Source organism: Vidua macroura, chromosome Z (assembly GCF_024509145.1).
Source record: "Vidua macroura isolate BioBank_ID:100142 chromosome Z, ASM2450914v1, whole genome shotgun sequence".
Taxonomy (NCBI): domain Eukaryota; kingdom Metazoa; phylum Chordata; class Aves; order Passeriformes; family Viduidae; genus Vidua; species Vidua macroura.
This window is the reverse complement of record NC_071611.1, coordinates 82133266-82160787: the sequence shown is the minus strand read 5'-3', so window position 1 is coordinate 82160787 and position 27522 is coordinate 82133266. Positions and strand designations below refer to the sequence as shown.

At 39.2% G+C, this 27522-nt stretch overlaps 1 protein-coding gene across 3 annotated transcripts in view; it reads right to left on the bottom strand.

Moving 5' to 3' along the window:
• Nucleotides 1-2257: 2257 nt before the first annotated feature.
• SSBP2 (single stranded DNA binding protein 2) overlaps nucleotides 2258-27522 on the bottom strand; it is a 128571-nt gene continuing 103306 nt past the window's right edge. For all 3 annotated transcript variants that reach the window (XM_054003444.1, XM_054003443.1, XM_054003445.1), the window contains 12 exons: nucleotides 22362-22421; nucleotides 20637-20703; nucleotides 20376-20446; nucleotides 18277-18344; nucleotides 14149-14197; nucleotides 13119-13154; nucleotides 11198-11252; nucleotides 9578-9648; nucleotides 8784-8862; nucleotides 7625-7653; nucleotides 4719-4817; nucleotides 2258-2407 (listed from right to left, as the gene is read on the bottom strand). In XM_054003444.1, coding sequence (XP_053859419.1) covers nucleotides 2378-2407; nucleotides 4719-4817; nucleotides 7625-7653; nucleotides 8784-8862; nucleotides 9578-9648; nucleotides 11198-11252; nucleotides 13119-13154; nucleotides 14149-14197; nucleotides 18277-18344; nucleotides 20376-20446; nucleotides 20637-20703; nucleotides 22362-22421 — 714 coding nt within the window. In that variant the 3' untranslated portion in view covers nucleotides 2258-2377. The remainder of the gene's footprint in view (nucleotides 2408-4718; nucleotides 4818-7624; nucleotides 7654-8783; nucleotides 8863-9577; nucleotides 9649-11197; nucleotides 11253-13118; nucleotides 13155-14148; nucleotides 14198-18276; nucleotides 18345-20375; nucleotides 20447-20636; nucleotides 20704-22361; nucleotides 22422-27522) is intronic.

The window sequence follows — 27522 nt, the reverse complement described above, 5'->3', positions numbered from 1 at the left end:
TTCCACCCTTCCAAGGTGCCCAACAGCTCACTGACCTGGGAACGGGCTTTGGCACTTGATGCACTGCTCCATCTAACTCAGTCCATCAGCAAAGACATCATCTGACTGAAACTGGGCCAGAAGGAGTCCTTGGGTCCCTGGAAGGCTACCACAGATAACACAGGTGGCAAACACAGGCTGCAAGGACACCTGGACTCTGGGTGTAATGGGGACACACCAGTGGTGTTAGTGACAACAGCAAAGGGTCTGAAGAAATTACACCTGATTTTGTGTTTGTGATTCCAGCCAATAGCAGGGTCTTCAAGAATCTTGAGACAGCAACAAAGTGTTTTCCAAAGAGAAGCAAATGAATATGACCTTCATAATCAATAAGAATACAGTCTACAAAACCATATAATGACTATCTAGGTCATGTTTACATCTAATCAAGTAGTTCTTACTATGAAGTAATGCTACCAAAAGCTTTGATACTTCAACATAATTTTAATCCTCTGAGACTTTCATCCTTGAATAGCCCTAACAAGACAGGAACATGGTAAATCTTTTTATTTCCATATATCATACTTATATAATATATGGAAATAAAAATCAGTTAGGAGAGTATAGTATTCCTTACACATCCTGTTAAGTTTCAGCTACCATCACAAGCCCATCACATATGGGTGATATTCCTTTACCACAAGTTCATGAAAGAGAATCCCCTTGCACATGGATATATCACATCCCAGAGCTGCTCCTCCTCTGCAAGTGGCTTTTCTGGATTAAAGTCCAAGGAGAGGAATTTGCTGTTTGTCTGTGGCACGAATTTCTGCTGAGCCACTTTGTGCCTGCATTGCTGATCATCAGCCTTTGTATCACTACAAACTGAAAACCTTTGTTTTCTTAGGGGAGCTGAAAATCATCAGGAATTAAGTAAATGTACCATAATCTTGGTTTCAGAGCTCTGCCTGAAGAGAAATGGGAATGCTTCCAGAAGCGTTCCCTTTAGGACTTTTTCTGCATTCTGGCCTCAGCTTTCCTACCTAACTGTATGTCCTCCTTGTAAAAGGGCCCAAACCTTTGTTCCTCTTCTGTTCATGGCAAAAGGTAACACCCTCACATAGTAGTCATAAAAAGTTTACTGTGGCATTTTGGCTCAAAAAAAAAAAAAAAAAAAAAAAAAAGGCTGCTGACTGGAAACTTTTTTGGGAATTAATTCTGGCAGATATGGCAGAAAACATGGACCCAAGCAGCAGGGTGACCTGATTTTCTAAATGGGCTTGGGAAATACTGCTTATAATTAAGAACACGGATTGCTCATATATGTTTGAGAATCACTGGGAATGGGAAACATAATTGTAAGTTGTTAGAAAATGTTTTGGTGATAAGGACTCTACTGTATTTCCACTAACTACCACCCCTACAGAAGACCATGCTACATAGAAAACTCAATTCCAAGGGCAGGAGAAGCCCTGACACTTTATTGCTAGATTCTATAGCAATTGGGAGCTCACTTACAGTAACCTTATAGTACTCTATATAAACTGAGAAGCTTGTATCAAATTCAGGCTTCCATTTAAAATAGATATTGCAGATATTAGGCTTCAATTAAAGAAGAAAAATAACCTTCAGTGCTTTTTTTTTTTTTTCTCTTAAAGGCAAAGTATCAAAAAAAATCCCCAAACTAAGTGGAAGTTATTAAATTTCTCCAAAAAATTAAGATGAGCTTTCTTCTATTTCTTAAGACAGTACAATTTGTGATTCACAGGGTAGCTGGTATCAAACACAAGGTAATGAAAGCTCGTATAAGCAATTTTATTCCTATCCATAATGGCAGACACTAACAAAATCAAAAGAATTTATCCTTTGAGTTCAACTTAAAAAATAACTTATAAAGCAGTGATATATGCAACATAAAACAGTTCAGGATGGGAAAGGGAAAGCAAATTTTAATAATTAAAATGTAAACGTGGAAAAAAAAAATAAATGGAATAAAAGTCCCTACTTCTGATTTCTATGTAAGATGCCATGTGATCCTATTTTACAATGTCCTGGGGTCTGTGTGCGTGTGTGTGTTTGTGTGTCACACACACACACCCCACGCTGACCCACACATGTACACACACAGACAGGCGCTGGCAGCTCCACCTCGGGCACTTCTCTCATGCCACTCCTTACAGTTGTCTCAAGCATGTTTGGGACCCACTTTCTTGACAAAACAGGGGAGATGGTAGGAGAAAACGGGAAAAAAAAAAAAACAACAAAAAAAACAGGTGGGTCTAATTGTGTCTGAGATCCTTTAGTTAAACTGTACACTGGGACGAATAATTTTCTTCTGCAGTAGCTCTCTGGAGAGGGCCAACTCACTGTGGTCTTCATGGCGACACTTGTGAACAGGTCACACACTCATTGTCATGCTAGGGGAGTACTGGAAAAGAGGAATCCACATTTCAACAAACGTTCTTCCCCACCACCCCCAGGTAGCTGCATCCACACCTGGGCTGCAGCAACGGGTTCAGAGCTCCTTGAGCTCCCTCCTGAATTTGCTGGGGCTGTAGTTCAGTTTGTGTCCCCACAACTTCTGCTGTGCTTCTCTCATGCCACAATACAGCCACTTGCTGACAAAGGCAACGCCCCTGAGGGCTGTTCTGGTGTTACCTGGGTGCTGTGAGGAACCAGTACCTCACCAAGACTTTCCACACACCCTCCTGCCCGCTGCTGGCTACTGGGGAATTTACCTGGCCAGGTGCCTAGTCTGAAGGAGACCGGCTGCATTCACGGCCAGCTGAACCACACAACATTTTGGGGAGTTTTTGATTATTTTAGGGGAAGAAAGGAACACAGGTATGTATGACTGTGATTCAGTTAGGCTTTTGGTCTGTATTATTTTGTGTTAGCAATTTTAGGGGGCAAGCTGAATCAGGGACCAGCAGTCATCCTGCTTTATGTGAACCAAAAATCCAATCACCACATCACAGGATTGCAGTGACACAAACTGAACTGCAGCTCAGGTTAGCAGTGCTTCATTAAAGTAATTAATGGGACACCACAGTGCCTAGAAGAAATGCACATCTATACATCTAATTTGCTTTTAAATTGAAAACTGTGGACTGCAAAAACACTTAATTTGTTCTAACATCCTCTAAGCAGAGGAAAATGTTAAAATGCAAGAAGATCAGCAGCTTGAAAATTGACAGAAGAAAAAGGAAAGATAAATTTGCCTGTGCAAAACCACATGTGCCCTACATATCCTGCCAAGTCTTGAGTTCCAAGCTGGCCATTTCCAAGTGTCCAAGCATATAGAAAGAGTATTTTAGATGGGTCTTCCCTGTCATGTAAATTACACAGGTGTGACTACCAGCTCTGAGGCTTAAAGCAAAGCACCTGCTTAAGTAATTTCCTGTATCTGAGCCACGGTGTCTGGGGAATTACTTTGGGAAAGGAATCAAAGCATGGTCTCAAGTTGTTTAGGATTTTCAACTTGTTATTAAGCTCTGCATTACTACTTACCCCTAACCAAAATTCCTGGTGAACTGAACAGCAAATCTCCCTGAGAAAGGACTCCATGGTAACACCTACTCTGAGCAGCCAAGTGGCAAAACATGGATCAGAAAGCAAAACAGCTCCCCAGGATGAGAGAGCAACCCATTTTGCAGAGCCTGCAATCCGTGGGAGCAGACAGGGACACCCCTGGCATGTGTCACTCCTGCCTTGCAGGCACACATCTCAACAAAACCTCAAGAAATCTGAGTCCCTGGCCCTTCCAGGCAGCCCAAAAACACCCAGAACCCAGGGAGTGTCTGAGAACACTGATTTTCTCCAGAGTACCACTGACGTCCTGTTGTTCCCAGGGCCCTGTTTCAGTGACCCTGGCTGCCCTCAGCACAGCAGAGCGTGCCAGACTGGGAGCCAAGGGCTGCCAGAACAGGGACCACGTTTCATGGAGGCTCTGTGCTTACTGCCATTTTGGCAGATATTAAACATTGCTCCTTTTAGGTCGTGTGGGACAGCTTTCTTCAACAGTCCACACAACCTGAATGTGTGCCCACCAACAGCTAACTGGCAGGAACTCTTCCTTTTCACCAGGTAAAAAAGAAAACCTCCCCAAACCCCTCAAAATCTGATTCCCAGGACATTTTCCATGGAACTCAACTATGCTGAGATCTAACAGAAGCTGTTTACTGAGCAGCAGCTCACCACTGGCACAGGTGATGAGGTTACTCCCATTTAGGGACCTAGACATGGATTTAGAAACCCAGCTTCAGGCACTTGAGTATGACAATACCACAGTCTTGCTCTGTAAAATGTTTAGACCACATTTTGCTGCTTTGAGCATTCCATATTTAAAAAAAATAAGGATAATTTTCCCCAGAATGAACACGAGTGGGAACCTCTGCCTTTTATGGGTGTAACAGCACACTGCATCTTTGCAATATGGAATCTACTGGTGCTCTCTTCACATACTTCAGTGTAAATCCTGCTTTTTCATTGACCTCGTGGCCCAGAGCGTTTCTGCAGTAAATCTATGCCTCCCACCTATTCCCGCTTCAGCTCTCTTTTGCAGAGCATTTTTCATTCAAATCAATACTGTACTTTCAGAAACTATTAAAAGACATGCAAGACATAAGTGCTGCACTACAAGCACACTACAAAACTTGTAAATTTTCTTTTTCTAAACAAAAGGCCACAGATACAGGTTCACCTTTGCAATCCAACAACCCAGGAAATGAAATACTTACACTCTCACTCTGAAAAGGGTTTAGGAAGTTTCCACCCATCTGACTGTCATCCCTGGGAGTGCCAGGCTGGTTGCTCATGCTCATATTACTGGGAGAGTTCTGTTAAAAAAGATTACAAAATACAGATTCAGTGCTGAAGGTTTTGGTTCATTTCCAGCCTCACCAGGTGAACCCAGGGCATGCTCCACACAGAACTTGGTGCATTCAGGTGCACTGTGCAGTGCACTTGGGCCTCTCAAGGATGAAAAATCAGCCCCAGCAGGGTTCTGCATGATTCAGTCACTAATTTTAGTCTGTTAAGCAATGTTCTCTTCCCTGAAGCAAGGATTATTTACCTGTGCCTCATTTTCAGGCTATAGCCAGCATCTGCTTCTGCTGAAGTCAAGAAAAGCTATAAAAGGCTGCAGCAGGGATATGAGGAAGTTCTGTCACCACATTAAATCATGTGGTTGAATGCAGCCACATCTGTGAGCCCTGACACCTGTGAGTGATGGTTATGTACTTAAAAGATAGACAAAAGATGTACTTAAAGACAGGATGGCTCAGGTCTGCACAGACCTTTGCACAGGCCTGTGCCTGAGGGCTCCTCATCATGGTCACAATTCGCTGAAATAGTAGCAACCTAAAGCCTTCCAAAAATTAATTGTTACTCTTTTCCTTACGGAAGTGCATAGCGACCTCTGCAACTTCAGAAGGAGAATGGGTGAAACAAGGTAATTGCCACAGGAATTGTTGTGCATCAACAGCTCACACATGGTTATTGTACACACTGCCACTGGTCAGGTGCTCTTACAAAGCTGCTTTGCAGCACCCTGCCATGCCTGGACCACGGGCAATCCTCTTTCCATCACTGATACATCCCCTACTCAGAAAAAAGATGGAAATGATGGAAAAAGAGTAGTCAGGGAAAAGGAGGAGTGAAACCATGGACCTCATAATGAAATCCTTGCATCTATGACAGTTCTTTCCTTGTTTTTTTTTTTTTTTTTTGTTTTTTTGTTTTCTTTTTTTGTTTTGTTTTGTTTTGTTTTGTTTTAATTCAGAAAAATGGAATGCAATATAAATATCAGACTAATTACATACATGACGTGCAAGCATCTGAAATGCAGCTCAGAGAGTTGGGTCAAAAGCCCTGCCTTAGCCCTTCTGCTTCCTTCAGTCTAATTCACTACTTCCACAGCTGTGATCCTCAGGGCCACTGGGCAACACGTGCATCAAAGACAACTAAAGCCTAACGAGGTTATTGACATCAGTTAATTAAGTCTGCTCTCCAGTGGAGCCAGCACACCAGATATTCAGGGACCCACAGCTTAGAGAAGGTTGCACCTATTGCCTTGGCTCTGCCACTGGTGCTGTGCCTTCAGCAGCATTAATTCAGCCTGAGTTACACAGGAGGTCAGGCTACACAAGCACATCACTCCCACTGGCCTTAACATCCACCAATATGCACACACCTTGTCACGTTTATTTTACATGATGCTCCTGCACTTTTGCTCATTCCTGGGGGATTTCCCCCCTATTTTATGCTGCTCTTTGTAGAACTGGGCTTTGACATTCTGCCACTGCTGCAGCACGCCAGACCCAAAGGGCCGAATTCCTGGAAAAATCCCATTTTAGTGACTCCCCCAGGCTGCTTTTGTGGCTGCTTGGGGCCCAGCACTACAGCTCCAAATGGGATTTTCCAAAGCAAGGGTGCCCTGGACAAATTCCATGGGCATTGCAATAAATACAGGTTATTAATGTTTATTTAACATGCATAATTTCAGTTCATTTACTGCCCTTGTCTGAACTTACTTCATAAAATACTTCATGTTCTGCCATTCAGCCAATTTTGTCAAAATCTTCTCTACAAAGCTATAAATTCTGTGAGCTGTACTGATTCTGCCAGGACTAGATCCATTTCCTATGGACAACTGTCTTACAGGCAAAATTAACAGCATTTTTCTTTTAATTATTTAAGAAACATATAGATAAAATGTTATTTCCATGAGTTATTCATGCATGTTAACACATTACGAGACTTCCAGGTAAATTGTTTAGGGCCCAAGTTTTCAGAGCTGCTGATACCTGTACCAGCACATACTGAACAGCTAGAAGTGGAACACAGGCTTTAAAAATCATCCCATGGGAATGCAAATGTTTTGGCTTTTTTTTTCCCCTTTAAAAACGCTGCAGTTTGCAGTAAAATAGTGAAGAAAAAACACAGACTTTGATTAAAAATGTGCTGTATGCTGGTCATCTCACAGGAGGGCTTCATTGAACCCCCCACTGCACAGCCCAGCACAGCACAACTGAGGCAATGTGGTCTTTTCCATCCATCACTTTATGTCATGAAGAGTCTGAAAATGTTATAAAATTTAAGAACACTGTGTCCTCTTTATTTATGCCCCTTTACTAATACCACATCAGCTTATTAATTCCTAAGTTAATGATGATCACATCCATAGCAGTTTTATTTCTACCGAAGTAATGCATTCAAGTATTATTTTTGTAGATGCAAAATCTCTGCAGATTAAACTCACATCCTTTTCCAGCTCTTTAATCGTTGTGGTATCAAAACAGTGCTTCTTCTGAAACTACTTCTTAATCTAGTTTTTGGAAATTTATCCTGAGGATTAAGATATTAACATTACCTTGGAGAGGTGACAAACCCAATCCTGCAACACCCTAAGGAGATTGTCCCACATTTACATTTGACTAGAATTGATTATTAGAACTGTTTTCTTTTATTTTAAGAGTATCAAAGACTACAACATGATCAATCAGATTATGAACTGGAAGTAATTATATAAAATACAGATATGATATAATAAAGGCACCTAACAAAAAGATTCATAACGGAGACAAAGGAAATGAGTTTAGAGTGAAAGACTCTAAAAATTCCAGATATTTGATTAGATACTCACTTTGGAAATACTGTCCATGTCTCCTGAGCCTGAAATTAAAACAGACAGTTGCTCAGTTGGTTTTGAGCTGAAGCTAATCCAATATTGTTTTTTCATAGGAAATACATAGTGCAACATCAACATTTTAAAAAACAACCAACTTTGTAAAAAATTACAGTTGGTACAGAATAATCCACTCAATCAGTCTGAGGCTTCATCAATTTTTGCTGCACTACATGTATTGAGTATCTCTTAGAAGAAAACAGTTGATCCTGATTAGCAGAGTAACGGAAACCAAATAAAATTAAATATAGTGAGTGCAAGACTATTGAAAACGGTGGGCTTTTTTCACATGCTGTAGCTCTCACCTCAGGTAAAGCAGAGAATGAAGGAAATGCAATTTTAAGATGGATGAACAAAGAAAAGCTTTTTTTTTTTTTTTTAAGCAGCAAAAGACATGTATTTTCAGGAAAGACAAATTCTGGAAGAGTACTGTGTACAAAACCAGAAGAGTATCACAGCAAAACAGTCAGAAATGGAGAAGACTGCAACAGCTCTTTCATACAGCCAGGCAAACTGGGGCTGAGAAGGAATATGATTGCTCTCTCCAAAAACGTCAGATACATAGATGTTATCAGGAGTTATTTTGTCATGGCCCAAAAGGATAAATTATGTGCTAGGTAGATGTAAAATCCTCCCATAACTGTTGCAGTTTAATTTTTCATTTTAGCTGAGAAGAAGAAATTCTCAGCCCGTAGAAAGTGACAGAAGAAGGTGTGGCTGCCGCTCACACAGATTTTCATTGACTTGAATGCAATGTGCATCACTAGTAAATAAACCAACTATCAATTTTGGGATTGTAACAGGTAAAGAAAGGCTGTAAGAGTGTCCCTGTATGAAGTAATCTATAATTTCAGGGACATGTTTCCTAAAACAAAGAAAGTAATTCTCTTTAGGAGATAGAGGCCTATGCTGAATTGTTACTGTTCATGATAAGTCTGCCCACTGAGCTTCAATGACTTTTTCATTGCCTTTTCAAATATTTCCCTTCATCTTACTGAGGTACACAGAACTTTTCCCATACATTTTAACAAACTGTCTTCCACAGAACCCCACGAATTAGTCACAGAAAACAGCACTGCCACTGAGATTTCACCACGCTGGCAATATTTACTGTTACCTAATGATCCATTCATATGGTGTGAGTCCATTCCACCCAGTCCGCTCATGGGTCCGTCTGAGCCTGGCCCCAGTGGAAACTACAAAAGGAGCAGGCATTAAAAAACTGCACAATTATTTAATCACACAACCTAACAAAGAGAAAATATTCCCCGGAAGAAGGGGAAAAAAAAAAGGTAAGGACAAATCCTCAGCTCTGAATGAGAAGAGACACTCAAATCCCATTCAGATCTTTAAGAGAAATGTCTTGTGAAGACTGAAAACCAGCAATTTTTTTGGTCAATCTCATGATTTTTGGAGACTCTCATCTCTGTAGGCTGGAATTCAACATGGTAATAATTTATTATTTACTTCAGTGTTTTTGTATGACTTTTCAGACTGCTCCTGGTCACTCAGCCCTATCCCCACTGAATTTATAGGGAACTTTTATAACTCCCTTAAATCCATCAACTTTCAAACCCCACCTGACCTAAGTTGGAAAGCTCCTCATCACCTTCACAACTTGAGCAGTTTCTGTCCAATTACATAACTGACCTTAAATTTAGCTCTTCATACACTTAAAAGATATTACCATTATAGCCAAACAATCTGCAATTTACTGCTTAATGACTTAGCATATCTACATATATTTATTTTTAAGTTCCACTGGCGTTATTTTTCCCCAGAGGCCCATAACTGAAGAGCCACCCATAAAAATGGAAAGCTTAGCAATAATGATAGCTGCTGGAAACACAGCGTTTGGATAAACAAAAGGCTGCACTATGCAAAAAAAGATGTAAGAAAATTCATATTTACATTAGGTCTGTTGGGCCCAGGTGGCACGGCGTTCATTAAAGTGTACATGTTGTCTCCAGAGTTGGTTGAATCTGTAATAAGAGATTATTTTAAGTGCTAAAATACACTTTTCAATAAAATTACTCACCTCATACATTTCCTGTCATTTTGCTCATATTATTACTGTGCCTCAATCCCATACACAGTGGCAATATAATGGCAGATTTTATTCCCTTTCTATCCACTGCTGCCACACAACAGGGCTATGAAAAGAAATAATTGCCATAGTCCCCAAGTGAGTACTTCTGGGCTCTAGCTTTATGCATGACTGTTAAAAGGTTTATAAATCACCAAGAATCTGTAACTATTTAATTCCTAAAACCCTGTTTCCTGGAGTTCTAAATTTCTTCACTCATCTTCAATATTATCCACAGAACAGGAGTTTTTTTCTTATCAATACTTCCTGCAATTCGTTTTCTGTGTGTAATAAATGATAAAACACTTCTCCTCAGACTGAGAGTTACAGTGTTTTAGTCTCATCCCTGTCAAGTCCATATGATTTTGAATATATCCAAGTCTTCAGTGCAAAGATCCTTCACTCCTGAGGGAGGCTTTACTGACCTATCCTCATGGTGCAGCCCGGTGCAATGCTTGCAGAAAAACCCCAAAATGACGAAAACTGAAAGGACAATGACCTGACAAAAGACTGTATACATCCCTAAGGGGGATAGTGTGATTAAAAAAACATATTGGCAACTCTGGAAAATCAGTATCTGCACAGAAAATAAAAAGAGCCCCCAGACCCTCCACAAGCCCATCCCACACCCAATGCTCTTCTATGTACAAAAGGAAGATAAATCAAGGATTTTGTCTGCTAATTAATCTTTCCAAGATGATTTTCTAAGCATTAATCCAAGCAAATAATTCCATTATATACAGAGCACTACCTATCACTAGAACATTCGAAGATGCTGTCTGAGGAACAGGGGAAATAGAAAAACTTTTAGCCTGAAGTAAAATCAGCCTGTGAAGTTATTTTTAATATTCAGTGAGGCAGGCAAAAAAGTTCTTTGTCCACCAGAAACTTTTGCAACACACATCCCTGGCTGTCCCCAGGTTCTGGGAAAAAAACCTGTCTGCTATCCTGGCTCATGTCAGCACACACAGGGGATGGCTGGGCTGTGGAGTCTTTGAGCTGTTGGTCTCAGAGGTGAGCAAATAACTTGTCAAAACTCACAGGCAGCCAATTTCTAAGTGTTTTCATGCTTTGGAAAACAGAACTTCAAAGTATCTTTACCTGAGGTTGCCTTTTTTGTTTGTTCTATTTTTTTTTTTTTTTTTTTTTTTTTTTTTTTTTTTGAGGGGTTTTATTTGTTTTGGTTTTGATTTTTATTGTTAGGTATTTAAATCCCTAGAATTGTATTCAATGAAGTAATATACTGGTGCAGTAAGTTTTCATGGCCAGTTAGGAAACTTCCCTACCCCCCTGCACTGGAGAGGTCAGCAAGTAGTGGAAAAAAGCCTGATACAGAAAATATAACCCAAATAATCTAGTTATCTAATTCTTTATTTTAAAAAAACCAAAAAGTGTACTTCCTAAAATCCCTTATAATTTTGTTATTTCCAGGTGTATTTCAGTACCTGCAGGACTAGGCATGATGGGTGTTCCTGGTGGCCCTCCACCTCCTGGAGGACCCTGGGGAGAGTAAAAATAGTGAGTTAGCATGAGTTAAAAGGTTAGAAGCAACCTAAAACAGACACACAGAACCCCCCACAACAAGGAATGTATATTTTTTAAAGTTTTGGTTATTTCCATGTCACAAATTTGATCAAGACTAAGAAACACAAAATGCTCTGGCTGTTAAACAAGAGCTTTAGGGTTCTTTAAGATTTCTCCAGGAATTTTATTCAAATCACCCAAATTATTTACTAAGAACAGAAACAAAAAAATCTTGCTTCCTTTGTGTGTTGAACCCCTTCAGGTAACATGAAAAACTACCAACTTCCACTTTGGTAAAAATGCCTACATCAATTAAAGTCTATAAATATTGACTTTCCATAATAAAATATACATAGAGTGCTAGTAATAATTATTATTTTTATTGCCATATGGCTATTACTGTTTTTTTGTTATCATTCAAAACAGCAGATATTCTGTTGCAGACAGGGATATCTTTTCAGTGGCAGTGATTTCAAGAGTCTCGATTTTCTGTCTCCTTATAGGATATCTACCCATTTAATTTTTGCCTATAAACTTTTATTGGTAAATTTAAATCCACATTTTATTCATATCCATATGACTCCCTAGGCATCACAGGCTCTCCATATACTTTTTATCTATAAACCTGTGTACTAAGCTCACTTATTTGATGTTTTTAAGGGCTCTCCCTGCATGGTTTTCAATATCACATAAAGAGATGAAGGAACAACTAACTGATAATTTATGAGAAAAGTTACTTGTCTTCATTAAGTTTTGCATCTAATTTTAAGTTTGCTTTTTTTACTCTCATTGTTTGTATTTTTTCTTCTCTTAGTTTCTTGGTATCAGCTACTTTCACTTTGAGAATATAATTTCATTTATTTATAAAAATATATATCTGTATATTTATACATATTATATATACTTATATATTAGTATATAAGTTTTTATATTAGTATATATTAATATATTATATATAGATTAATCTTTTTAAGTTCTCAAAGTGAATAATTCAAGATTACAAATCTTTTCACTAAAAACCTTTTTTAGAAGCTCTCCAGCCCATCCCTCATCCCCAAACATTTGCTCTCTGTGAAGTCAAATATTCCCAAAATGTCTTTAAATTCTTCAACAATAGAATGTGGCAAAGCCACAAAACCTCCTCCAAACAGAGAGAGGTCTGTGAAGTTCTGCTTTGAAAGAACTGATTTGGAGACAGCAAATATTGGCTGTTTCCACTAAGTTGTGACAAAACGAGGCCTATAGTTACAGACATTTGCAAGAATCATAACTTTTTCCCCAGCTAGTTGTCTAAACAAATGACAAAATTAATTGCTTTTATATGATACAATTCTCCCTCGTCACCCTGTGACACCAGCCCTGTGCATGTGATAAAAACAGAACAATCTGCCTTAGAAGAGCTCCTCAGCCATACAAATAACCTGAGTGCAACAGCAGCAGCAACAACAATACAGAGTTTAAAATAATAACAAAGTTAATCTCTAGTGACAGAGAAAAAAATCCACCATTAACACTTTTTTCCCTGCAGAAGTTCAGAAACTCTTGCACAACGTGGCTTTTCTGAGAAAGCCAAGGAGCTTTTTGTCCTTCATTGTTGTCGACAATACATTGTATTAGGTATAGAAATGTTTTCTGAAATGAAGCAGCACTCAGGGAAATTTGGAGCAGGCTGACAACGATTCTGGAGATGAGCACCCACATCTGCACCAGAGGGGGGCAGGGAAACCTCGGTGCGGGCCAGATGTTCAGCTCACACAGGGGCTTCCCTCAACATCTGGGCTGCTGTTTCTCTGCCCAAACGAGATGTGATATCCCATAATAAACACACACAAAGGCACTCACCACGTAGTTCCCAGGAGAGGCTGAGGAGTAAGGTATCTGTAACATCAACAGAAAAAACAGTGGTTTTTTTTTTGGTCCCTCTGCGCTGGGACGGGCTCCTGATCCAATTAGAGTAACTACAGACACAGCTAAAATCATGGGGGAAAATTCCCCTGCTGTCAGAATAAACACCCCTTTTCAACAATTTCAAAATACTGGCTATAAAGATAATAAAGTATTAAAATGTTAAGGCATAAGATTACTAAGGCAGTTTGGTTTATAAGGTTTATGGACTCAGGCAGCACATACTTGCATTTCAGTCAGCAGGACTTCGGAGTCAGCCAAGCATGAACTGAATTTGTATGTTCTTAGAGATACCTAATTTTGAAAACAATCTTCACCACTGAAGGAAAAGAAGCTACCACATCTTTCAACTTTGAAGATATTGGAATTTAATTCCATTTTTTATTTACGTTTTTTTTTTAAGGACAGTGTCCTGGAGAAATCCTGTGAATAATCTGGTTTTGTTTTCTGTTGCTGCCTTTGCTGTTATTCTCTCCAATGGGACACAGGCCAGTTGTGGGAGCAGCAACTGTACTGACAAACAGAAATTTCTCTACAGACAACTTGTCAGCCAAATTACTGTTAAAAGTAAATCTATTATTGAACTTGCCAACTGATTTCAGGGACTGAAAAGACTTTAACTATCAGCTAAAAAAATATCAATTTTAATTGAGTACATGCAAGAGCAAATTGAAGAATTTCACTAATAGAATTAAAAAGCCGAAAGTGAGAAAACCAGGAAGAGCTGTTTAGCAGGGCAAGCCAGACCCACCTTATCCATCTACAAGTGCCAAAAATAAACATTTCTTAAAGTGATGATACATGATCCCTGAATGAAAATGAAGATTTTCTGCCTTCTGGACAAATATCACATTGCTGTTCAGGTAAGATCCCAGGACAACCTTTATGTTACAGCAGGGCTGGGCCTGGCATGAAGATACTTCCCTAAATACAAGAGATGTCAAATATATTTGCAATATTTACTTACAGAATTGGCATTGGTTGGGTTTGGCCAGGGTCTACCACCCCCAGGACCCCTGGAACAGAAGAAGAATGATGAGACACAGAACCATCCCCATCCTCTGACCAGCCCTGAGGAAAAAAATCTGAATAACCTGTTTCCAGAGGAAGGAAATGGCTTTTTTTTTCAAACTAAAGTGTGCTTACAAACCATAACTACACTAAGTTAATATGCAAGAACAGGATTTTTGTTGTTGCACTGCTATTCAATCATTTGGTGAGTTGATTAATTTATTTACTACTCAGAAAATAAATTTAAGTCATAAAGTAAATAAATGCTCAGTCATAAAACCAGTAATCTTGCTCACATAATTAAGCACATGCCTGAGGTACTGGGGATGCATTCATTTACTGTGGATCTAGAATACTGCAGTATAGTCAGGTTTCATTAGCAAAACTTGTGCAATTAGCTAATAAATGTTTTGGGAACACCTAATTTATAGAACAAGCCATACAAAGTACGTTGCTCTGATCCCTGTATGGTGACGAGGATGATGATGATGACCATGATGATAACAACAACAGCCATGATAACAAATTTCATGTATTACACCCAGAAAACCCTCAGAGGGTTTTTCTCACAATTTTTGCTGTTATTTTAAGTTTCTCACTCTCACACAGAAAAATATTTCGGGGGTGAGGCTTCATCTCTTAACAATCCAGAGGGGACCCAGACACACCAGAGGTAAATCTCTGTGTTCACAGACACTACAGAGAAATCAGTCTCAAACAAATAATTATTTCTGGGAGTACCAAGAGCTCCTGCTTGTTTACAAACAAGATTTAATCCCTCTTTGAAGGCCCTGACAACAAAGAGGCAGAGCAGATGACAAAACTTTCACATTTTCAATGGCCTTTTGGCCTCATTAGCTGTAGAAAAGCAACATTAACCACTGCAGCTCACCAGGCATGGGAGAGAGACTGAAACAGAGAGAAAGAATCACCCTTTATTAATGAGTTCTGAAAGTTTTCTAAGTCTTGCAGAAATAAAAACTATTAAGTGCATACACTGCCTGAGGGATTTAATATTGAATCTTATTTTTTTATTACACTGTTGATGAAACGATAAAGGAGCAATCTCAAAAAAAAAAAAAAAGAATTAACAGAAAATGCATTTATTTCCACTGCCTTTATTGTTGGAATGCTGGAAGTCAAGAATGTTGGTATGGTCTTTTCTGCTTCATTCAATGAAAGATTGAGCAGGGAAATGCTCCTCAGGTCAAATATTCAGCAATTTCTCCTCTGCTGATAATCACATCGTGAAATATTAACTTGGGTTTTTTTTCCCCTTGCTGTTCTTTTTCTTATTTTCCATTGGTTTATTGGATCCTCTCTTTCAGAAAAATCAGGAATATTTGTAACAACATTTAAAAGTCTGTTTTTACCCCAAACCCTTGCACTCATTTCTGTTACATGTACTGACTCAGAGACACAACTGGGTTAAGCCACAGGAGTATGGAAACTCAGAAATTACACTGAGACATGGGAACTCACCTTTCATCTAAAAAGCTCTTGGAATTTTCAGATTTATTGGACAGCTTTCAGTATAGACTTAAAAATCCCTGCAGCAGATTCTGCTGGAAAGCCACATGGATTTTGTAGAGCCAAATGCTTAAAAAACACACATAAAAACCCCCAAACTGCTTTTTTTTTTTTTTTTTTTTAAATTCCATGCAAGCAGGTCTTTTGTCTTTTACTAAATGTTTATTTTGGAAGCACCAACAAGGTCATAAAACATAACCATGAAAGTACTAATTCTCAAACACTTCACAAAATCTCTGTTGCTATGACCACTTTTTTTTGCTGCCATTTTTTTAGAGTTTGTCCTGTAAGTGTCAATCCTGGCTTGAAAACATATAAGTCTGAAATTCCAGTTTCCCAAGAGGCAAATATATTCCATCAGGAAATGAAACATCTAGACTTGAGTTTGTGAATTGAAGTTAAAAGACAAAATCACACCTTTTCTTTTATTTTTTTTTTTTTTTTAATCTGAGGCATGACTGAGATATTCTTAGTGCTTGAGGCAGCACTGCAGGTCACACAGGGTGTTAAAAATCACCAGTGAAATGTAACACTGCTCCCTGAAATCTGCCTTTTTCTTCCAAAAACTGGCAGAGACATGAAATCTTCCTAAAAATGGCTATGCCAAGTTCCAACTGAAAAAAGTTACAGCCTAAAATGAAGTTATTCTGTGGAAGAACCTGGGTTGGGCATCAGCTGCGTCCAACAGAAATGTGATGGTGTTACTGATGACAAAGCAGGGAATTACCCAGCAGTTCTGCATTTGTGGATTGTATGGACTGAAATGCTGCCTTATGAGCCCTCAGGCTGCCACTCCTGACCACAAGGAACACTTTCTCACCCAGAAAAACTGCAGCATTTTATTTGGCAGATAGTCTGCTCTTAACCAAAGCAGCTTCCCTTTGCATTCCAAGGAGGAAAAGCTGGATTTTACACGGCAGCTGTTTCTGTGGAGCACTCATTTTTGCACTCGAGGGTGCCAAAAATACAAGAAAATGAAGAGCAGAGCAGTGGGAAATTGTCATGCAAAGAAAATACTCAGGTCTGAAGGGAGATCCTTGTGTACAGTTGAAATATGATTTCCCCAGCTGACCTACACTGGGTAAAGGGTGAGGGAGGCACATTTGGGTTCATCCTCTGCCACTGCCCCCAGGCCAGCCCTGAGTCTGAGGCCTCACTACAATTTCAGAAACTTTAATTACAGAATTAATTAATTTAAAAAATTACAGTAGGAAAACACTCTCATGTCCTGAAAATACAATTCAAAGAATCCTGACTCAGAGCAAGCCTTTGATAAAATGCGTTTATAAGAAGTAGCAATAGAAGTACTTAAATCCTTCTTTCTGGTAGGCCAGGAAATCTTTTTGTCATACAGAAAACTCTCTTCTTATTTTTCCTGTGTAAACTCTCATTTATATGAATAAATAATTTCAAAATATCTTATTTATCCCTCAATTAACTTCTGGAAAGTTAATTTCCTTTTTTTAATACAGTCTTCTGCCGAGGAAAACCTCTACAGTGCCTATACTTGACTCACACTGAATTTCAAATGTCTAAATATTTTTTCTACATCAATTTTATTGGAAAACATCAATGCCTAGGAAGGCTCCTAGAATTGTCTTAAATCCCCATATGTGATGTGTATGATATAGCAACACAAAACTCCAGATTTTAACTTATTTGCTTAAAGATTTCAATGCATGTCTGGAAATCCAAACCAATTAGAGATATGGTGGATTTTTAAAAATTACATTATCTACTTCTCTACCTCTTTGACTTCTTCAGGGCAGTAACTTTTTACTTGAAATGAAAATTATGATTTCTTAATTAGGTTTTCTATAAAAACTAGAGTAAAAATGGGTACCTATGATACAATTAGAAAAGCATATAGAAATCTTTACTGCTTTCTTAATGTTACATTGGAAGTATTTCTACACATTTAAAAGGGGGGCTTTCTTCAGGGATACAAGGTGCAACACCCTGCCATGGCTAAATTCATGTTTAGAATAAATCTGAACTCAGATTATATCCATTTTTACCAGACAATTTTCCAGACCCAGAAATACACAGAAAAACCGAGAGAAATACACTCATATCTGTAAAGCTCCTCTAGCTGTTTAGACTGGAAATAAATGCATTTAAGGAAATAAGAACTGCAGCTGAGGAAGACTTTCAAATCAATCGTCTTTTTCTTTTTCTTATAAATAGTTCTAGACAAAAGCTATTTTGCTACAATTAAGTACCGATTTACTTTACAGAGAAAAAACATTCCTCACAAGATATTTAGTAAGTAGAAATATAAATAATATCATTTTTAAAAATGCATACAAGGATATATCGGTGATTATATTGACAAAATACACCCAGTATTTGAAATTTTATCTGTGAAAAAACCCAAGAATTTATACAGACTTGTTAGGACAGCCAAGGCTCCTGTAAGACTGTGGGTTCACTTCTTAAAATTGCATTTATTGGTCATCAGAGCATGTTCTCCTTGCCTTGTCTATCCCAATTGCTCCTTCTGCAATGCAATAATGGCATTTCCTAGGTACAGTAGGATTTGTGTTGTGCTTACATGTTCATCCCAGGCATCCCCGGGCCACCTAAAGCGTTCAGAGGGGGTCTCATGGCACCTCCATAGTTCTGCAACGACAACCAAGGGTCAGACTACCACAAAACAAAAAAACAAAACCAAAGAGGAGGGGGAAAGAAAGGACAGCAGGTTAATGACATCCCTGTGCATCTGCTGCCAGGACAGGCCATGCCATTCATGCTTTCAGGATTCCCTGACTGTTGACTAAAAATTGGGATCATTAACCCCAAGGAGAAATAATACAAACAACAGAAATTGGCTAAGAATGGTTAACATGGTTTCAGGGGGAATTGTACTATTTACACATATTGATCTCAAGTTAATGGCCAGCAAGGGTCAGGTTTTATGAGTTCATCTTCTAAGACAAGGCAATTCAAAATCAGAACCCCCTACACTAAGATTCTGAGATATCAGATGGTATTTATTCTACCTAGATTTCATTACATTTCTATAAAATTAAACCACGTGATGTAACTTTTCTAGTGTACCATTACATTTCTCTTTCCATTATTCAATTCTAATAAATCACAGAATCCCAGGATGGGATCTTAAAGCCCATCCACTGTCACCCCTGCCCTGGGCAGGGACACTTTCCACTACCCCAGGTCTGTGGCAATCACAATGAAGAGTATTTAATATGGTAAATAATGCCCCAGCAATGCTAACAAATTAAATTCCCAACGCCCATAAAATCTGAGTTTATGTCCTGATATCATGACCAAAGTTTGACTGCACTACTTACACAAAAATATAAATTACACCTGTTTTTATTCAGTGGAATAGAAGCAGAACAAGCTGTTTCACCTGACAATCTTCCACCTGAAATTACTGCTAATCCTAAGCAGATTTACTCCTTTGCCCTAAATAACAGCACTGCCACTAGGGCCACCCATACAGGTGTCCTTTCAGAGCAGTGATGCCCTCTGCAGAGCCCAGGTATTTGGTGATCCAATTATGGAGCCATTTGTGAACTTAAATTTTGTGGACTGAAATTTTGTGTAGGTTAGGATGTTGAGCGTGAGAAAGAAGAAGCTTACAAAAATACTGAAAAAATGGAAAAAAGTTATCCTCATAAAAAGTGGCATGAGATTTGCCCGCTGTGTGACTTATGGTGATGCATAAAGGATCAGTTCAATCTCATATGGCAGCACAGCAGAGCTTCTCTTCTACCTCCAGTACATTTCAGGGCCACGTAAAAAAACAGCAAAAGTATTTTGTTTTATATAAAACCTCAGTAGAGGTTGTGAAGAACTGCACAACTGGTTTGTAGCAAGAAGACCGAAAATTGTACAGACAGTTGTGAACAGACTTGGAGGACAAAGCTATTCAATAATTTAGATTTTAGTTGTTATTCAAACAAGAAGCCACCAGGGAGATTATCTGAAATGGGGAAGCAAAAATGCACGGTGTGGGCACAACAAGCACACTGTGAAACAAAACACTGGCAGCACCAGTGAGGAACACCACCACCCACGTGCTGCTCACTGGAGTGCTGACAAAACGCCGAGGAGCCTCCTGGATTTGTGCTCCAGGGTGCATCAGGACATAAAGTTTGTCCCCTGCCTTGTCCCTCTGGGACAGAGCCACAGAGACGCTGGAGGTGGACATGGGGACAAATGGTAGCCTGGACATCTCACTTTACACTAAAATCTCTGCTGCACGTGCCAAAATGTAGATCAACAGTGGATGGAAGAACAACTTTACAGAATTTGGAGGGGTATTTCTGGCAAAGTTAGAGAATATTTTCCTCCTAAATAGCATAATCAATGAGGAGGAGGAAACACCTACTCCACTCCTGGTCTCCCTTGCCAGTATCAGGGTTTGATTACAACACAGACTTTTCTAAAAAATGCAAGTGAAGGGATTCTTCTTTTAATTCCAAATATCAATGAAAATGACAGATTTTTCGTTTTGATTTTGTACAGCTGCAACTTAGAACAGATGCATTTTTGTAAAACAGGAGGTTTGTTTTAAAAAGAGATTATGAAAACGAGTCCTGGGCTTCTTCATGCTATGCAAAGGCAGAGAATAAAGACTAAGTAAAGTCCTGCCACTAAGGATAACCCATCTGTAGAAAATACCTGTGGTCCTAATGGCACCATTCCCCTTGGAGGAGTCATCCTCTGCATCGGCCCACCCATGTTTGGATGACCTGCAAACAAAATATAAAACACATTATATTTATATATGCAATGCACAACTGAATTAATTAAGCAAGACACACTTTCTACAGCTACTTTTAATGAATCATCTCTTTCTAATTAACAGATAAAGCCTAAGGATCTGCAGGAAGAAAGGTGCCAGTTTGTGAGGACAGCACTGTGGAGAGGTCCCACACTCACCCTGCTGCCGTGTGGGGTCCATCCCGCTGGGCAGGAGGGGCTGACTCCCCGGGACACCTCCGAGGGCCTGAGGCAGGGAAAACACAGCATAAAACCACAGAATGCCTTGAAATTCATGTTAAAGACACAACACACACATTTAATTCCTAATTCCTGGATGTTTCCTCTGAGTCAGGAGTTAACGTGCTTTTAAATTCCCACATTAATCTGCCCTTTGGGTTTACTGAATTAGGTTTAAAGCTCCTTTTTACAGGATTTTACCTGCAGCTGGGTCAAGTAGAAAAATACTTTTATGAATGGATCTTTGTAGCTGATCCATGAGGCGCTATTTAGCATTTCAAAGCACCATCATATTTTCAGTAAAAATGTATCCTGAGTGAGCAGAATCTCAGAATGGTTTGGGCTGGAAGGGACCTTAAAACTCTTCTCCTTCCAACCCCTCTGCCATGGGCAGGGACCTCTTCCACAATCTCAGGACCAAACGACCACCTCATCAAAATTTGGGTCTTAAAAGCAGCACCACCATGGTTTATTGCTTCCACACCCTGCCCATCCACGCTGTACCTTGAGCAATGTCAGTGCTGCTAAAGAAGCAATTCGTGAATTTGCCAAAATCTGAATGCAGCAAGAGCTGCAGTTCACTGGGATTATGTGATTATCTTCCACTCTGGACTGAAAATACCAGAGTGTGCAGACAAATTCGCTTCTGAAACCAAACCTGCAGGCTGGCAGTGCTTCCAGCCACCACATCCCACCTGCCAGGATTCACTGAGCTCAGGCACAGAGGGTGTGAAACCCAAACCCTTGGCTCGGGGGCTCAGACACCTCTGGGTAAGATAGCATCAGGAAGTGCAAAAAAGTCAGGCATGCACTGAGTTACAGCAGTAAAATGTTACCAAATATTAAGTGCACTGCACTAATTGCACTGTACAGGTGATCATTTCATCAAGGTTAATTAAGTCCCCCACTGCCGTGGTGAGAAAGTAGCCCTGGTACAGGTAACTTTACCTGATCCCAAACATCACCAGGTAGAGCAACACCTGCAGAAACCTTGCCACCTCACACATCCAGCTCACTGAAATGTAGATTTCATAACTTCTGCTGACAGTGTGTCAAAAGTAATGACAGATTTGTTGCAACTGTGTTACACAAATATTAAAAATGGCCAGAAATGAGACTGAGGTATAGTGTGACAATCAAAAGGCAGTCCTGGAAACCAACGTTGAACCAAACTACCTGTTCCATTTATCCTTTCTACCTTTCCCAATACTGTAAGTGACCTAGTTTTCATCTCAGAGCTCCACTGATGGTTTTCTGTCTGCTTGTCTTTAACTTTTCATCTCCTGACACCCTTTCTCCTCCTCTATCTGCACTATGGAGAACTTGAAAACACAAATGTTCTCTACTTCCAGAACCCTCATCTCACAGATGGGCCAAAAAAGTTCCCTGCTGACGAACAGCAGCTCATTACTCATCCTTGTCTCACTGGCATTGCACATCCTTAGATGAAGATGAGAGAAAATTGGGAATTCAGCACTTTTAGAAAGTCCTCAGAGTGTTTGGAGGAGACACAGAGCACTTCATGAGACCCGTTTCTTACCAGTAATCCCCATATTTACCGTGGAATAAATATAATTTATTTTATATTTATACCAGAGATGGGCAGGGGGTGAAGCATTTGACAAAGAACTGAGAGTACCACAGGGACAGAACCCTCAGCCTTACCTGGTTGGGTATTCTGAGAGGTGGCCTTGGGCCTCCAGGGTACCGGGGGGACATGAAAGGCTGCAAGGAGAAAAAGAAACACTGCTGAATAACCCCACTCATCCTGTAAAGGCCACCCCTGTGCCACTGCCATGCTCACACCCATCCAGCCTGAACACTCCCATGGAGAGCTCTGGACATTGCTCCACAATGTTTAGCAGTGTTACAGAAGTTCAGAGATTCTCAGCCGACCCATCTATCAGGATAAATTATTTAACTGTTTGTTTCAGCACTTGTAAGTGCAGAATATAAAAACTTAAAGCATTAATAGTGAAGAATAAACCATAATCAGGCATCTCTACTTTCCACTGGAGAAGGGGGAAAGATGGAACCTTGGAATAGAAAACAAAAGTGTTCTTGGGAGAGTTCAGAGGTAAGGAAGATCAAAATAATTCACAAATACTTTTCATTCACTTCTTCATAATAAGCAACACAAAATTTAACCTGTGGGGGCACAGATTCCCAGCTCATGATGCAAATATTTAGAATTTTGCTGGTTTCAGTCACCATGTCAATTCAGTGCTGCACTCCTGCCATCCTTGCTCACACACTGGATCTCTCTATTACATTTATACCCGGATTTGGGCATAAACTGAGCTCAATTTATACCCAAATCTGACACACCATCCACACCTTGTGAGTTTCTGGTGGCTCTTGGCTACCCCTGAGCTACCTCACAGCCTACAAACAAGGTCAGGCCCCCAGGTAATCGAGTGGTACTGGCAGCAAAAACATTTGATTTCTCAGCTCATTCCACCCTAAAGTGTGGCAATAGCCTAGAAATCTAAAAAGATGAGTGGCAAATCTACAGGATAAAGGCACAAATATTTGACTAAACAGAAGATGAAGAGGATGTCTTTGGCAAGCAGGAGTACCTACAGCTCCAGAAGAAGAGATAAAAGTGTGCTGTGTCTGAGCACAGGGACAGAAATACTGGTTTAGACTAGCAAAAGCTAGCAGAGAAACTGCAATTATTTTACCAGTAATTACTACTGGAATTTTTCCTATGATCTTACATCAATAAATTAATGAAACCTTTCACATCCTGGATTCAGATGAAAGCTGAAATAAAGTAACCTACATAAACACGCACTCAAAGTAGTGCTAGAAAGCAATTTAAAGTACAGAGGGTTTACAAACTGGAGAAAAAGTTCAATAACAATTGTGAATAGATTAATAAAAAGATACTTGAAATGATGTGCTGTAGAAGAGGGAGGCTCCTTTGTGTGTTTTCTGATGGTGAGAACCTCTGATAAGAAAGAGAATGGGCTGTGCATGTGACGAGGCCCTTGTGAAACAGTAGAAGTGTCAGGAAATTAGAATTTCAACCATTTCCACAGAGGTCAACCCAGTGCAGCCACTCCAGTGAGGACCCTGGGTTTGACTTGTCTCCTTCAGCAAATGAAACTCAACTTTATTTACAGCTGTGTAGCTCAAAAAAAAAAGGGAAACCTGAATTGTCTCTGAATTCAGCCATGTTTAAAGAGCAGAACCAGCCGACTAATCTGGAATAGCAATAAAAAAATAGTAATAAAAAACCTACTCCTTCCATGCTTACAAGGATTATATACTGTAAATATTCATGTATCTGTGTATTCCTCTTACACCCAGGTGGAGCTGCAATCAGTGATAAGCAGATTTCAAGTAGTTCCTATGGCTTGGCTTACCACAAAAATGTTACCATTACAAACTTAAATATTCTCATTTTTGTGTCAGTGACTGAACTTCTCCCTCTCCACTACCAATATATTGTATATATCATATTGTGTTTTGTATATATTGTTTGTCCACAGAAAAGTTCCACCAAGAGGTTTCAAGACAACAAAGAAATTCTGTCCAACATATTAATGAAAATATATTGAATACTCCCAGCTTTTCACGGCAGCGGAAGTAGTTTTAAAGTCCCCACACAAAATATTGAGCACAGGATTCTGAAAGACACAAACTCAAGCAGCAGACACTTTGTGCCATGTATTTATTCACCACTTTCCTTGTCATTCCCAGAACACCTGCCATTTAGTCTCTGAACTAGCTTTACTATAATTTCCTACTCTTTTTTTTTTTTTTTTTTTTTTTTTTATTAGGAACTGCTGGAATGCCCATTAGGGAGGAACCACTCTGGGCTTCCATTTCTTACAGCAGGCATCCCTCTCTCCTCGAATTCTTGGCAACTTCTTCTTCCCCTTCTCCTGCAGCACAAATACCCCTGAAGTTACTGGGCTCAGAATACTGGGACTAAAAACCAGTGCCCGCAGACCTTGAACTGGTTACTTAGATCTTGTTTCTGAAGGTGAAAATAAAATGTTTGCATGCTGAGACTTGGACATTTATGCCTATTGCCTCAGCCTAAAATTCAGCATTTTAAATGCACCTTAAATGGATGCTCACACTGAATTTTCAGGAAGACAGACTCTATTTGTCTTGGAGTTAAGCTTGAGAAATACTCAATAATGCAGCAGGCAACTTCAGCTGTGGGGTAGGAAAAAGACAGAGGGACTAAAATCAGCTTCTCCAATGGAGTTCAAGAACTGGCAGACATGATAAGGTGTTAGGAAAAGCAGAAGAAAATATTCCAAAACAAGCAAGCAAACAAACAGCAATAACAACAAACAAAACAAAACCACCCAAAAGACAAACAACCCTCCCAAAAAAACCAGCAAACCCTCCTCCAAAAACCTAAATAAAAACTCCCAACCAAACAAAAAACCCCAGCAAAACCAAGCAATGAAACAAACAACACAGAGAAAAAAAAAAGGCAAAAAAGGCAAAAAAACCCCCAAACAAACCAACAAACAAAAAAACAACAACAAAAAAAAAAAAAAAAAAAAAAAACAAAAACAAAAAAAAAAAAAAAAAAACAAAACAAAAAAAAACAAAGAAAAAACCCAAAAAAAACAATATCCACAGGACACATAAAAGACCCAACCCAATTAAAAAAAACAACCTACACAAACAAAACCAAACCTCCTCCAAAATCCCTCAAAACTAAAACTAAAAAAAAAAAAAAAACAAGACAAAAACAAACAAGCAACCACAAAAACAAAGGGGAAAACCCCTAAACTCAAAACAAATCCCAACCAAACAAATAAACAACCAAAAAAACCCCCCAAAAATGAATAAAACAAAGAAACAGGCAAGCAAGCCAGATCTAAGCCACTGCTGAGATGGAGATGCCACCAACGTCTGTTGGCAGCAATATATCGTAATTCCTACCCTCAGGTATGAAATTCACTAATTTGGCATCACAAAAAGTATCCTGAAGGCTGCCAATCCTGCAGCTGAGAGCAAAGGAAGAAGAACCTTCTACTAAACTGGGTGAAAAAGAAGCCAGAAAAGAAAAACCTTTCATGTAGTCACTGCAGAATATTTCCGTCTACCAACTTACAGTGAAGCTCAAAAGAAAAACCCCAAAAACCTAAAAGGAGGAAAGTATTAGAATACCTGAATAATAAAGATGACACAAAATAAAATCAAGATGTGACATGTTAAATTTATTAAGCTCCCTGCTCTGAAAGCAACATTTCACGTTGAAGCGCTAAAAACTACTTTAAGGGAAGGCAAGTTCAGGAACTTGAATGATGGTGCCAGAAGTTGCAGCACTTTTTGGTTATCTCTCTGCTCCAGAATAATCCATCTGTGTGCAGGGACAGCAAAGGGTGTCTCATAACCTGTGTGTTTAATGCAGGTCCGAGAGGTGTGTGTGCTGTGCAACATCAAAATCTTCTAAAATCCTATTTTTCTTACTTCTCAACACAACAGAAAATAAGTTTGTCAGTGGGAAAGCGTTTGAGAAAGAAATGTTGAAGCACAACAGCCTCACTGCCCACTTTTTGGTGCCAGAAAACGTTGATTTTACAGAAAGTATCCAGCAGAAAGCTGATGCCATAAAGGCACAGATGTTTCTCTGCCAGTCAGGCAGTTCTTACTCTCTATTTTAGTTGTTCAGAAGACTCTAAAACATGATGTGGATCAGTTTTCACTTCCACCTAATAGTGGTGAAATAAGGAATTCAGGGAGTGGTGTTCTACTAAGCATTAAATACTTCAATAAATCTCTTGTTTCCTTAAACTTATTTCCCTTCTGAAAGATGGGGGTGTAATTTACTTCCTTCCAGGTAAAGGTTTCTTGCACTGACATTTTTATCCTGCTCTGCCTTATACCTTTACATTTATCAATCACATTTTGTCTCACATAAATTCGTAAAATTTACAATAATCCACAGCCCAGAATATTTAAACATTTGAATATTTAAATTCCTACTGAGACTTAATTGACTGCAAATATATTGACCACAAATTAAAAATCACATGGTGAGACACAGCTTCACACATGGTGTGGAGAAGGACCGAAATGGCAATAATTGATCCTTATAACTCAGCCACCTACAGCACAAACATTAACACCACTTATCCTAGCAACTGAAAATGGAACCACAGACCTTATTTGTACACACTACAAGTGATCTTAAATTAATTGTGCTGCTACTTGAGGTGCAAATACTGGAAAACAGTTCAAGCTGCAAGAGACAAGGTCGCATTTCCGCTGGTAATTCTGAAAATGACCTAATCTTTCAATCTATCAATTTAGAAGTTTTAAATGATCACAAGTGAAACAGACCAAAAATATTTGTTCTCCTCCATGTTTAAAAATTGCCAAGGTATACATTCTGTGTAAAATACAATTAATCTTCACCTTTTTGGTTTTCAAACCCTCCTAAAAGGTTTGGCATCGCTTATTGTTATGATTATTAGTATTAGTGTCCAGATTATAAAAATTAAGACTGCTGGCCATTTTTATTTCATTCTCCTATAAGGGTAAATAATATGTTAATATATTTCTTTAAGACTCCAGTGTTTTAGGAAATGCTGTTTTACACCTACATCTCCCATTCCCAAACCAAAGGGGGTTTGCCCTCCTAGGAGGACCACTGGGAACCATTAAATATGTGTGAATTTAATTTATCCAAGTTACCCTGCAATTCGTTTTTCATTTCATTGCTTTTTATTTTTTCGTTTCCTCTGTGATTTTTTGGCATCTCCCTCAGCAGTAACAATCACTCAAGTTTCATGACACTCTTCATTAACACATTTTAGTTTTAACCAGGACTAAACCTGAAACGATT